Genomic DNA, 12,719 nt, shown 5'->3' with positions numbered 1-12,719 from the left:
GTGACCAGGGAGCAAAATGTATTCCAACCTTGCCCAATAAAGGACAAATAGTCCATCTATGTATTCACAGGGTGAGTCAGGCCACTCCATCTCCTGTCTCATCGCTGCCACCTCTCACCCCCACTCCCTCTAAATTTGCTGTGATTTCAAGAGGAAAAGGAATGAAGCAATTTTTTGTGGGATATGGTGGGCGGGGGAATTTTTGGAGTTCTTGGGCAGAGAGTTATAGGATGAAAAAATAGATAATTTCTTAATTAGAAGATAAAATAGAGAAATTGCAAAGTTGGAAATACTTGATGGAAAAAAACAGAGCTACTCACACTTTGTATATCCCAGCCTAGCTGAATCCTCAAGCCTTTTATAAACATGTAAACAAAGCGACCTAAGAGGAAAGCTAGACACAGTAAGGAAGGCCAATAAAAAATAATTGTTTGGTAGTTGCCCAGAAACTGCAATGAAAGACAAAAAAAGTGACTTCAGAACTCATATATTCAGCAAGTGTTAAAATTAATGTGCAATATGCACCAAATCCCATTTTCCTTTTAGCCTTGGTCACAGGAAAGGTATCAGACTCCACTATTGACTCTACTCCTCCCCCCAAACTGTAACTGAAATCTGGGAAAGTCTCCAGTAGCACTAATGAGAGATATTCCTGACTGACTGGTTCTTCATTTGCCCCCTGGATTTTAGCGTTTTGCTTGTCATGCTGAGTTTTGCTTCCAGCATATTCCACATAACACACACTTGAGAGAGAGCTATGGATTAGGAAAGCAGTAAATTTGCAGTTCTCATTCCTATGCTTGCCTTTTTCCAGGCATGGTAAATCCCATTCTAGCTTCTAGCTTTCTCGGTTAATCATTTGACCTTCATCTGACAGCATAGGGGCTAACAAAATTTTAGTGACATGCTAAGGATGTGGTTGAGTACACTAAAGTTGTAAACATTATGGCTATTCCCTGGGCTGCAAATCTTCTCACATGCAGTGTCGGAATTGGTACCGTGGTTTTACTGACTGAATCACAATCTCAGTCTTTCAAATTTGGGTAAAGAGATTCTGGTAACTTTCCCTAAGGGACTGTGATAATCATAATAACAACAAGAACAACAACAACAATAATAATCATAGTACTTGTTAAGCAAGTACTCTATGGTAAGCACCTTAATAAAGCTGGGGTTCATATAAAATAATCAGGTCAGATACTATCCCCGTCCCTTCCAGGGTATTTGTGTCTTTTCTCACTTAGAGGTTGTATTTGCAAGCCTAAATTCAGGGTACAAATGAATATGTCGAAATACTGTTTATATCTTCTAGCTTACCTGTCCATGTGGGCACTGAACAATGTGCAGGACTGTAATTGCAAACCTGTAAAACATAATTAGGGTCATTACCACTCTCCCAGTTTAACAACACACCAGTGGGTAGGATCTGCTCTGGAATGGAGAAGGTCTGCACTTTGACCCCTTTTTCTTTATCTGAAAAGAGGGGCCTTTAGGGCAAAAAAGGAAACAAAACACAGTTCTTTGATTAGAGCAGGGTCTTTGCTCTACCTCTTACTCGAAATGGATAGTTATCTACTGCTACTTTCTTTTAGAGCCCTGCTCAGGCTCAACCAGTGTGAAGTGGTTTTTGCATTCCCTTGCCCCCACAGACCTCTTTGTTCTTCCCCTGTATCCATACCAACTCTATATTGGGGAGGTGAGGATGTAGATGGGGGCATTTCAAAAATATTTACAAATAATAAAGGGTTTTTATTGCCATGAATGAGATTGGAAATTTTGCAATTTTCCAGCCCATGAAAGACCCCCCCCCCCCCACCCCCAACTCCCTTTGGGGACTATATAAACATTATTATCCATTACCGTATAGGGATGTCAGATCAGTGATACTTTATTGGGTGACCAGCAGGGGGAATGGAGTATTTTCTGGACAACTTGCCTGGAAAACTGCATCAATTCGGCACTACAGAGCAAGGGTTGAGTGTGAAGAAGGGACACTGAGGCATGGAGGTCCATGAAGTAAGCGCTCAATAAATACAATTGAATGAATGAATGAAGGGTAACAATTTTTTGTAGGAATTTTTTTATAATATTTGTCTCAGAGGACAATAAAGAGATGAATATTAATGAGTCTCACCGTTGCTGGCTAAATAATATTTATTGAATGCTTACTGTGTGCAGAGCACTTTACTAAGCACTTGGGAGAGTACAGTATAACAGAGTTGGTAGACATGTTCCCTGTTTACAATTAGCTTACAGTCTAGAGGGGGATACAGACATTAACATGGATAAATAAATTACAGATATGTACATAAGTGCTGAGGGCCTGAGGGAATAAAGTGTGCAAATTCAAGTTCAAAGGTGATCCAGAAGAGAATGGGAGATGAGGAAATAAGAGCTTAGTGGGGGAAGGCCTCTTGGAGGAGATGAGACAATTACCCTCCTCCCCTCCAAAGCCTTATTGCAGGCAAATCTCCTCCAAGAGGCCTACCCAGACTAAGCTCTCCTTTCCTCTTCTCCCACTCCCTTCTGCATCTCCCTGACCTTTCTCCCTTTCTCCCCTCCAAGCCCCACAGCACTTATGTACATATCTGTAATTTATTTATTTATATTAATGTCTGCCTCCCCCTCTAGACTGAAAGCTCATTGTGGGCAGGGAATATGTCTGTTTATTGCTCTGCACACAGTAAGTGCTCACTAAATACAATTGACATTTTAAGGATGTGGATGATTACTGAGTCTGCTTCTCCAGGAAGAAAGAGTTCCTGGGGACACAACCATGTACTCCCTGGAAATGCCTTTGACTCCTTCCTGGTCCTCTTGGAGAAGAAGACTTATGCCTGACTTGGCAGGATCACTGGGCTGTTGGTGCTCTCTGTCCCTCCCAAGCACCCAAGGCAGGTGCATACCAGGGGATGAGCGGCCAAGAGTGAGTAGCAGTCTGGCTTGAGTCCCTGAACCCTTGGCATACCTATGGAACACCAAGTTCTACAGGTTTGCTAGGAATTTGGGTTAGCCTTGGGCAGTCTTTGTTTCAGGGCTTAGTGGTGTTTGTCTGGATGGGAAGGCTCCCCAGAGGAATTGTCCCAGCCCCCACCCTGTGAGTGTTCCCAAAACAAAAAGTGCCTTGGGACAAACATATGCTCTTAAATTCACTGCCAGGCCGTCCAAGGCCTCCCTGAGTTCCAACCAGGCCTACGATACCAAACAAAGTATACTGGGCCAAAAGTGACCAAACGACCTAGTTTCCCTGGGACAGTCATTTTAGATTTTTTAGGATACATTTATGTATCTAGTAACCAAATCTCCCTAGAATACTGCTACTTAAAAAAAAAGTCAGATTGAGATGTTTGAGTACCTCACCCACAGGAAGGGTGATAAAAGCTGGGAGACATGAGGTCATGTACGCATGCACTTCTCTACGTGGAAGTGAACAGATGGAGAGGAGAGAGACGGGGAAGAGGATCAGGAGGGGGAAATGGAAAGGAAGCAGATAGGGCTGTCATCAGCCCAGGAAAGGGTGCCCTGAAGGCTGTGTCCAACAGGGTCCCTGTCACTCCAACCAGACACTGAAGAAATAATGAGAATGGTAATAATAATAATAGTATATATTATGTGTTTACTGTATGCCAAACCCTCTACTACGCACTGGGATAGATACAAGATCATCAGGTCAGACAGAGGCCCTGTGGGGCTCACAGTCTAAAGGGGAGGGAGAACGGGGATTTCAACCACATTTTACAGACTAGACAGTAATCTCCTTGTGGGCAGGGAACAAGCATACTAACTCTGTTGTTTTGTACTCTCCCAAGCACTTTGTACACTGCTGTGCACACAGTAAGCACTTAATAAATATTGATTGATTGAGGGAAGGAACTGAGGCCCAGAGAAGTTAAGGTCATGCAGCAGGCAAGTGGCAGAGCTGGGATTAAAACGCAGGTCCCCGGACTCCCAGAGCCATGCTTTTCCCACTAGTTATGGCTGCACAAGGTAGGCCTGGGTGGACACTGTTCTAACTTCAGGACCACTGCTGCTTTGGTTTTGTCTTGCCTCTGCCTCACCCTGATGCTACTGAGCTACCACGCTGCCACTAACTGTGCCATTTTCCTGGCTTCCCCATGATTCTTTGCCACTTAAGCCAAGGTAGGAGAGGATAGAGGAGAGCAGTGAGGGGCTGGGGACAGTGGTGTGAGACCCTATAACACCAGCAAAGTGGCGGGCGAACCAGTGGAAGATGCTCTTCAGAAGATCAACTACTTAATGAATCTTTTATATGAGAAAAATGGAATATTTGTGCCATTTATACAGGGCCTAAAATTCTGAATTGTTCTTCTGGGAAAAGTTGATCAATAATGAGGGTTTAGCTGATAACCGTGACTAGATGAAAAATGCTGGTCCAGTATAGATTTTCCCATCTCAGTCCCCAAAATGAGCCCCCAAATTCTACAACTCAGCTTCTCTTCCTTGAAGGGATGAGAAACAAGTCTTTTCAAATATGCTCCACAATACCACCATGATCCATTAGCCCAGCTCTGCTTTCAGAGCAGTTTTTTTCCTTTGTTTTCTAAAGAAGAATTGTTCCTCTCCCACTGCAAGTTTACCATAATTGGAAGAGCAACAGCTACCAAATCTCTAAATTAAGTCCTTACTATAAGGCCACAGATGGTGCTACTGCCGTGAGTATGCATTTTTTCCTCATAATAATAATAATAATAATGATGGCATTTATTAAGCACTTACTATGTGCAAAACACTGTTCTAAGTGCTGTTCTTTGTTCAGCACCAAAAAACATATGAGTCTGAAAATGGCATTCAGGATTATGTAATAATAATAATAATAATGGTATTTATTAAGTTCTTACTATGTGCCAGGCACTATTTTAAATGCTGGAGTTGTTACAAACAAATCAGGTTGGACACAGTCCCTGTCCCATGGTCTCATTCCCCATTTTACAGATGAGGGAACTGAGGCCCAGCGAAATGAAGTGATTTGCCCAAGTTCACATAGCAGACAAGGGGTGGAGCTTGATTAAAACCCATAGTCTTCTGATTCCCAGGCTCATGCTGGCTTAGTGGCAAGATCACGGGCTTGGGAGTCAGAGATCATGGGTTCTAATTCTGGCTTTGCCACTTGTCAGCTGTGTAACTTTGGGCAAGTCACTTAACTTCTCTGGGCCTCAGTTACCTCATCTGTAAAATGGGGATTAAGATTGTGAGCCCCACGTGGGACAACCTGATTAACTTGTATCTACCCCAGCGCTTAGAACAGTGTTTGGCACATAGTAAGCACTTAACAAATGCCATCATTATTATTGTTATTATGTAGAGTCAACTGTTCATTAGGGTATTTTAATACTGAGTCTTCAAAGTCTGGCGAACACACACATTGACTATTCAGAATCTGTGGGTCGGGGCAGGGGTATTGTGTAGACAGGTTGTAGGAGATTAAAGTCCAAACACACAAAGGATGTGATAGGCTGAATTTTCTAAGGATTCAATGAGGAAGTACTAATTAGGGTAGATTGGAAAATGAACTGTAATACTGAAATGAGGGATTGTTTCAGTTCACTACACCTGCCTCTCGAACTGAAATGGGTTTTGCCAAAAGCATGAGAGCAAAGAATACACCCTAACTGCAAGAGTTTGCCCAAGGTACTACTTGAGGACGATGTGCTTCTTACCAAATTAAAGAGTAACCAAATCCCAGGAATGATCCTATCAGTCTGGATTCTGATGAAAGGCATGCGAAGAATGGAAAATATGAGAATCCCACTTCAGTCCCTCCTATTAGAAGAACAATGGCTGAAATGAGAGCAAAAGATGTAAGTCTTTTGAGTTTAAATTATTTCATTTTGTCACAAACCAACCACATGATTTCTATGTAGAGTGATTTTTTAGTTCTTAGTCGTTCCTGATAGGAGGCTCCATTAATAGAGATGACGTATTTTGCTTTGACCTTAATGACCAAGACTGTAATATTGGCTGTTCTTTTGAAAGGGTTAGGGCTAAAGTTTTTCAGCTACTTTTTTTTTCACCTGCTGTTTTTTTGATTCATAGTCTCTCATTTGCTCTCTCTTTATTGGTCCTACCTTTTCAATCAAGCAATCAATGGTATTTACTGAGCCTTTACTGAGTGCAGAGAACTGTAGTAAGCACTTGGGAAAGTACAATACAGAGGTTGGTAGACACAATCCTTTCCCACAAGGAGTTTACAAATCATTCTTTCATTCATTCAGTAGTATTTATTGAGCACTTGCTTTGTGCAGAGCACCATATTAAGTGCTTTGGAGAGTACAATATAACAATAAACAGACACATTCCCTGCCCACAACAGGGAATATAGCTTATAGTCTAGTGGGGGAGACAGACATTAATATAAACATATAAATTACAGACATGTACATAACTGTTGTGGGGATGGAAGGGGGGGTGAATAAAGGGAGCAAGTCAGGGTGACACAAAAGGGAGTGGGAGAAGAGGAAAGGAGGGTTTAGTCACAGAAGGCCTCTTGGAGCACAGGTACAATAAGGCTTTGAATGCGGGAAGAGTAATTGTCTGTTGGATATGAGGAGGTAAGGCATTCCAGGCTAGAGGCTGGATATCAGCAAGAGATGGTGACAAGATGGATGAGATAAAGATACAATGAGAAGGTCAGCATTAGAGGAACAAAGTGTGTGGGCTGGGTTGTAGTAGGAGAGTGTGATGTGAAGTAGGACAGGGCAAGATGATTGAGTGCTTTAAAGCCAATGTTGTTGAGTTTTTGTTCATTGAAGAGTTGGATGGACAACCACTGCAGTTTCTTTAGGAGCGGGAAAACATGGACCGGGCATTTTTGTAGAAAAGTGATCCAGGCAGCAAAGTATGGACTGGAGGGGGGAGAGACAGGAGGCTGGAAGGTAAGGAAGGAGGCTGATCCAGTAATCAAGGCAGGATAGAACAAGTGATTGGATTAATGTGTAGCAATCTGGATGGAGAGGAAAGGGTGGATTTTAGCAATGTTGTGAAGGTTCAACTGACAGGATTTAATGATGGATTGAATATGCGGGTTGAACGAGAGAAGGGTCAAGGATAACACTACTAGATAATTTAATTTAATTATCTGAAAAAAACACTAGTGATAGGGAACCCTTGGTTAATTTGGTCCCGGGACAGCAGCTTGGACTTCTCTGGGCCTCAGTTACCTCATCCAGAAAATGGGATTGAGACTGTGAGCCCCACATGGGCCAGGGACTGGGTCCAATCCAATTTTCTTGCATCCACTCCAGCACTTACAGTGCCTGGTATATTGTAAGGCCTTAACAAATCCCCTCATTGTTATCAATGCTTAGAACAGTGCTTGACACATAGTAAGTGCTTAACAAATATCATAATCATTATTATTATTATAAACATTAAGGACCACAGCCTGTAAGATTAGAGGGGAGCTTGTAGCTAACTGAAGGGGCAGGAGTAAAGATGGTGATGAACCCCCAATCTGGTCAGGTTTTGGGGGTAGGATGGGCATCCCCAAATCACAGTTTTGATCCGTAAATTTGGGATTTCCCCCAGGGTTGTGAAGGTGGGTAGAAAGATCATATTTAATTAGTGGACAACCCCACTGACCTACTCTCACAGCACCAACTCTCCCCTAGCAATAAAACTAAAACATGGAGTAACCTGGAGTAAGCAGAAAAGAAGCAATGCTTCCTCTCCCTGCCCTTCCCAATCCCCCTCCCTGAAACAAACACACACACACACACACACACACACACACACACTCTCTCTCTCTCTTATCCTCTCTGGTGTGTTCTTGCACCATTTTATTCCCATCAGGAGAGCATTTTTCTGAGGGGTCTTGAGCTAATTCGACTATCTGTTTGGGGCCTACTCAGTCTGGGCTTGTTTTTACGATTTTTGTTAAGCACTCATTATGTGCCAAACACTTTTCTAAATGCTGAGGTCAATACAAGTTACCCAGGCAGGTTGGACAAAATCCCTGTCCCAAACAGAACTCACAGACTCAAAATCTTGATTGGTTGTAATAAGATATTAGGAACACTGTAGTAGGCATGGAAATAACCAAGTAACAAACTAAGCAAACACCTCAGTTGAATTATTTGGCATAACACGGACATATGAATATATTTTTAAATAATATATTGTAAATTGCTTATTTATTTATATTAACGTCTGCTTCCCCCCCTAGATTGTAAGCTCATAATCGGCAGGGAACGTGTCTGTTCATTCTGTTGCACTGTACTCTCCCAAGTGCTTAGAACAGTGCTCTGCACGTAGCTAGTACTCAATAAATACCACTGATTGATTGATAATACAAATCACTTTCCTGGTGGGGAACAACAAAGATTATGCTCTAGATAGCAAAAACCAAGGAAGCAAAAAGCACTCACCATTACTGTTTTGGAACCAACCCTTTGCTCCTTCCAGTCAGATGAGAATCTATTCCATGTTTAAAGGACACCAGGAAAGGAACAGTGCTTATAATATTAATAATAACAATTACAATAAAGGAGAGTAGAATTACAATTAATATAAACAAGTTCTTTTAAGAGTCCAAGTACCTTGTGCCCATTTTGGTGCTTGTAGTGGCTGATAACCTTCAGCAAATAAGAACATGATTCTGTTGGCTGCAGCTCCAAATGCAATTCCATATGACCATCGGTTCCTGAATGTTCCAACAAAATCCAGGGGCCTGTGAGTAAAATAAGGGGCCAGATGAATTCAGAATAACAATAATAAAAGTAATGATATTTGTTAAGTGCATACTATGTGTCAAGCACTAGTCTAAGCTCCCGAGTAGACGCAAGATAATCAGGTTGGACACAGTTCCTGCCCCATATAGGGCTCACAATCTAGGCAACTTAAAAGTTGAATTCATTTTATCTTTCCTTAGATTGGAATTGCATGGGAATGCTACCTGAGGATAGACCATGCCATTGGACATTTTTATACTGTTTGGGTTTCTTCCCTGTTTGTTTCTCCTTCAATACATGCATAATAAAATATTGATTGGGTGTGGCCACTTCTGAATGCTCTTGATTGACTTAGATTGCCTCGATTTAGATTGTGAATTCCTTAAGGCCACATATTATTCATCCTTTATTGTAGTTTTTTCTCGATGTTTGGTAAAATCCTTTGTACACAATAGGTCCTCAATTAATGCCACTGAGTGAATGAATGACTCGGCTATGGTCCCAAGTGGCGATTGACATGGTTGGAGAAGCAGCATGGCTCAGTGGAAAGAGCATGGGCTTTGGAGTCATAGGTCATGGGTTCAAATACCGGCTCCGACACTTGTCAGGTATGTGACTTTGGGCAAGTCACTTAACTTCTCTGTGCCTCAGTTACATCATCTGTAAAATGGGAATGAAGACTGAGCCCCACATGGGACAACCTGATCACCTTGTAACCTCCCCAGCGCTTAGAACAGTGCTTTGCACATAGTAAGCACTTAATAAATGCCATCATTATTATTATTATTAGAGAAAGTATGTGAAAATACAGCTGCTGCCACCAGACTGTAGTTGAGTGTCTGAGTGTATATTTGGCTATCTGCTCCTTCTGTCTCTCTGTTTCTTCCACATGTCTCATTCTGCCTCTTCCTCTTCACTTCTCACCCTAGCAAAGCTAGTCAGCCAAAACTAGAGAGGCTGAGTTTTGGCAAAGTGAGTTAGTATTTCATTTATAAAAATAAACATAAACCTCTGGTTGACAGTTTGTTGGTAGGACCTATGAACCTCTGACCTTTTGGATTCAACAGGACTTGATCTAGGTGGAACTTAAAAGCAAATATCAATGCCACTGGTATTTGTGGCAGGAGAGCAATTCATCTATACAGTGAGGATTTTGAAGTGATTTTCAATCCATCAAAGTGATGGACAGCTGGTACTCTTGGAAGCTGGGAGGAGGTGATAGATGGGCCATAGCCAAGAGGATTGGATAGGATATTGCAAGGCAGGTAAACTGTGTGCTGTGTTGCGTGAAAGATAACCTGACTAGCTTTAGTTTGAAATGGGTAGCACTATTCTGTGAGGGTGGAGGGGAAGGGTGGTTGCCCAAGGGGAACAAATAAGAGAGAGAGAGAGAGACAGAGAGACAGAGAGAGAGAGAGACAGACAGAGAGAGAGAGAGACAGACAGAGAGAGACAGAGAGAGACAGAGAGTGTGTTCGTGTTCATGCCAATCCAACTCAATTCCCAATCCAATTTAATACAATTTCTCTTTTCAGATTGGGCTTATTGAGCAATGCAATGGTGTAATTGCCCACACTAGCTGCTGAAGTAGCTGAGTACTATCACTGGTGTAAGGGCAATCCTGGGTCAGGCTGGCTGTCTTGGGGGCTGAGAGATTTGGGAATCTCTCACTACACCGACACCTCCACTGAGTGCTTCAGTTTGAGTCTCCTGTTAAAAACTCTCCTTCAGAGCTGCGGTCCTTAGAAGGAAACATTAAAAATCTGGCATTGACCCATTTCTCAATTTACATCACAATTCCAAAGCGTCCTTCAAGGAGATTGGATTTGTCATCTCTCTGCTCCCGGAATATTCTTCTTTGAAGGAAGGATAACACCAAAATGATAAAAACCTAAAACGAGAAAAGACAAGTGAGTTTTTAAGAATGCTTTTTCAGCCCTTTCTAACAGCCAATAGAGACTTTATTACCCTTCCTCTGTCTGCTTGTTTTTTCCATTTTTGTTTTTGTAGTGGAAAGTTATATTTTCTTCATATTTCTAGCTTTGTACTTTCTAGTTTTACAGGGGAAAAGAAAAGAATGGAAGCTATTGGATTGTTCCAGCCAGTGAAATCAATCAATCAATCAATCATATTTATTGAGCATTTATTTTGTTCAGAACACTGTACTAAATGTTTGAGAGAGTACAATAAAATAGAATTGGTAGACATATTCCTTTCCACAAGGAGCTTAGAGTCTAGAGGGGGGAGTTTACAGTCTAGAGGGAAATGAAATAAAAGTGCCAGAAAGATGTTTTTACCAATCAATTAATGATATTTAATGAGCATTTACTGTGCCAAGTACAGAGCACTGTACTAAGTTCTTGGGAGAGTATACTACAATGTTGACAAGCACTCAAGGAGTTTACAATCTAATGATCTTATACTGGGTGCTGCATTCCACAGTCTTTAAACCTGGTTCCTCTTTTAGGGGAGCATGAGGAGCAGGGCTAGGAAATGTATTCCCACTGGCAAAAAGAGGAGGCCTAGGGGACCTTCACCATTAAATTATGAGAAGCAGCATGGCTTAGTGGAAAGAGCACGGGCTTGGGAGTCAGAGATCGTGGGTTTTAATCCTATCTCTGCCACCTGTCAGCTGTGTGACTTTGGGCAAGTCAGTTAACTTCTCTGGGTCTCAGTTACCTCATCTGTAAAATGAGGATTAAGACTGTGAGCCCTTTGTGGGACAACCTGATTTCCTTGTACCTTGTATCTACCCCCAGTGCTTAAAACAGTGCTTGGCACATAGTAAGCACTTAAGAAATACCATCATTATTATTTCTGCAGGGTTGTCCTGCATAAAAGCAGGATGAGTAGAAGTGTGGGAAAGAGCACAGACCTGGGAGGCAGGGGCCGTGGGTTCTAATTCCAGCCCCATCACTTGCCTGCCGAGTGATCTTGGGAAAGCCACTTACCTTCTCTGTACCTCAGTTTCTTCATCTGTAAAATGGCAATTAAATACCTGTTCTTCCTCCCCCTTAGATCCCCTTTTCTAGACTTCAAGATCCTTGAGGGGAGGGATCATGTCTACCAACTCTCCCAAATGCTTAGTTCAGTGCCGTGCACACAGTAAGCACTCAATAAATACCACTGACTGATTGACTGATAAGAATGTGAACCCCATGTAGGATAGGCACTACCTCCAACCTGATTATCTTGCATCTACTCTAGGGCTTAGGACAGTGCTTGGCACATAGTAAGAGCTTAACAAATACCAAATAATAATAATACCAGATAACAAATAACATTATTATTATTAGTAATACTAGTAGTAGTAGTCCAGTCTACGACCATATTCAGGATACAAGAGTCCTGTGGTTCAGTCTATTTGGGTATAAATCTTTGGGTCAAAGATGGTTCTGCCATTACTGAGACTGAGACTATATCTATTAGTGTGATTTTCTTGAGAGAGAACCTCTTGTACACTTAACACTTTTAAATAGAGTAGTGCACCTTTTCTGTAAAGAGAGCGTGTGACTCGCCTGTCCCGCCGTCAACCCCTGGCCCACGTCCTACCTCTGGCCTGGAATGCCCTCCCTCCTCAAATCCACCAAACTAGTATACTTCCCCCCTTCAAAGCCCTACTGAAAGCTCACCTCCTCCAGGAGGCCTTCCCAGACTAAGCCTCCCTTTTCCTCTGTTCCCCCTTCCCTCCCCATTGCCCTGACTTGCTCCATTTGCTCTACCCCTTCCCCTTATATTTATAATTATGATTCTATTTATTTTTATTAATGATGTGTATGTATCTAAATTCTATTAATTTACTATGATGCTACTGATGCCTATTTACTTGTTTTGATGTTTGTCTCCCCCCTTCTAGACTGTGAGCCCATTGTGGACAGGGGTTGTCTCTATTTGCTGCTGAATTGTACTTCCCAAGCACTTAGTACAGTGCTCTGCACACAGTAAGCGCTCAATAAATATGACGGAATGAATAAATGAATTACACAGGACAAACCATCACCACCACAGAAACAACACCTCAAGTTCATGTTC

The 12,719-nt window shown here is 42.0% G+C and overlaps 1 protein-coding gene across 5 annotated transcripts in view; it reads right to left on the bottom strand.

Annotated features, from left to right (window-relative positions):
- The window catches only part of LOC119948159 (stimulated by retinoic acid gene 6 protein-like), a 58,719-nt gene that overhangs the window by 21,329 nt on the left and 24,671 nt on the right, over positions 1 to 12,719 (bottom strand). For all 5 annotated transcript variants that reach the window (XR_005456626.1, XM_038770087.1, XM_038770086.1 and 2 more), the window contains 5 exons: positions 10,478 to 10,578; positions 8,556 to 8,686; positions 5,679 to 5,799; positions 1,318 to 1,363; positions 321 to 449 (listed from right to left, as the gene is read on the bottom strand). Coding sequence is in view for 4 of the 5 variants with exons in the window: in XM_038770087.1 (XP_038626015.1) it covers positions 321 to 449; positions 1,318 to 1,363; positions 5,679 to 5,799; positions 8,556 to 8,686; positions 10,478 to 10,578 (528 nt within the window). In the remaining variant the exon portion in view is untranslated. The remainder of the gene's footprint in view (positions 1 to 320; positions 450 to 1,317; positions 1,364 to 5,678; positions 5,800 to 8,555; positions 8,687 to 10,477; positions 10,579 to 12,719) is intronic.

The sequence above is a fragment of the Tachyglossus aculeatus genome, chromosome X4, assembly GCF_015852505.1.
Source record: "Tachyglossus aculeatus isolate mTacAcu1 chromosome X4, mTacAcu1.pri, whole genome shotgun sequence".
Classification (NCBI taxonomy): Eukaryota; Metazoa; Chordata; class Mammalia; order Monotremata; family Tachyglossidae; genus Tachyglossus; species Tachyglossus aculeatus.
This window is presented reverse-complemented; position numbering and strand designations above follow the sequence as displayed.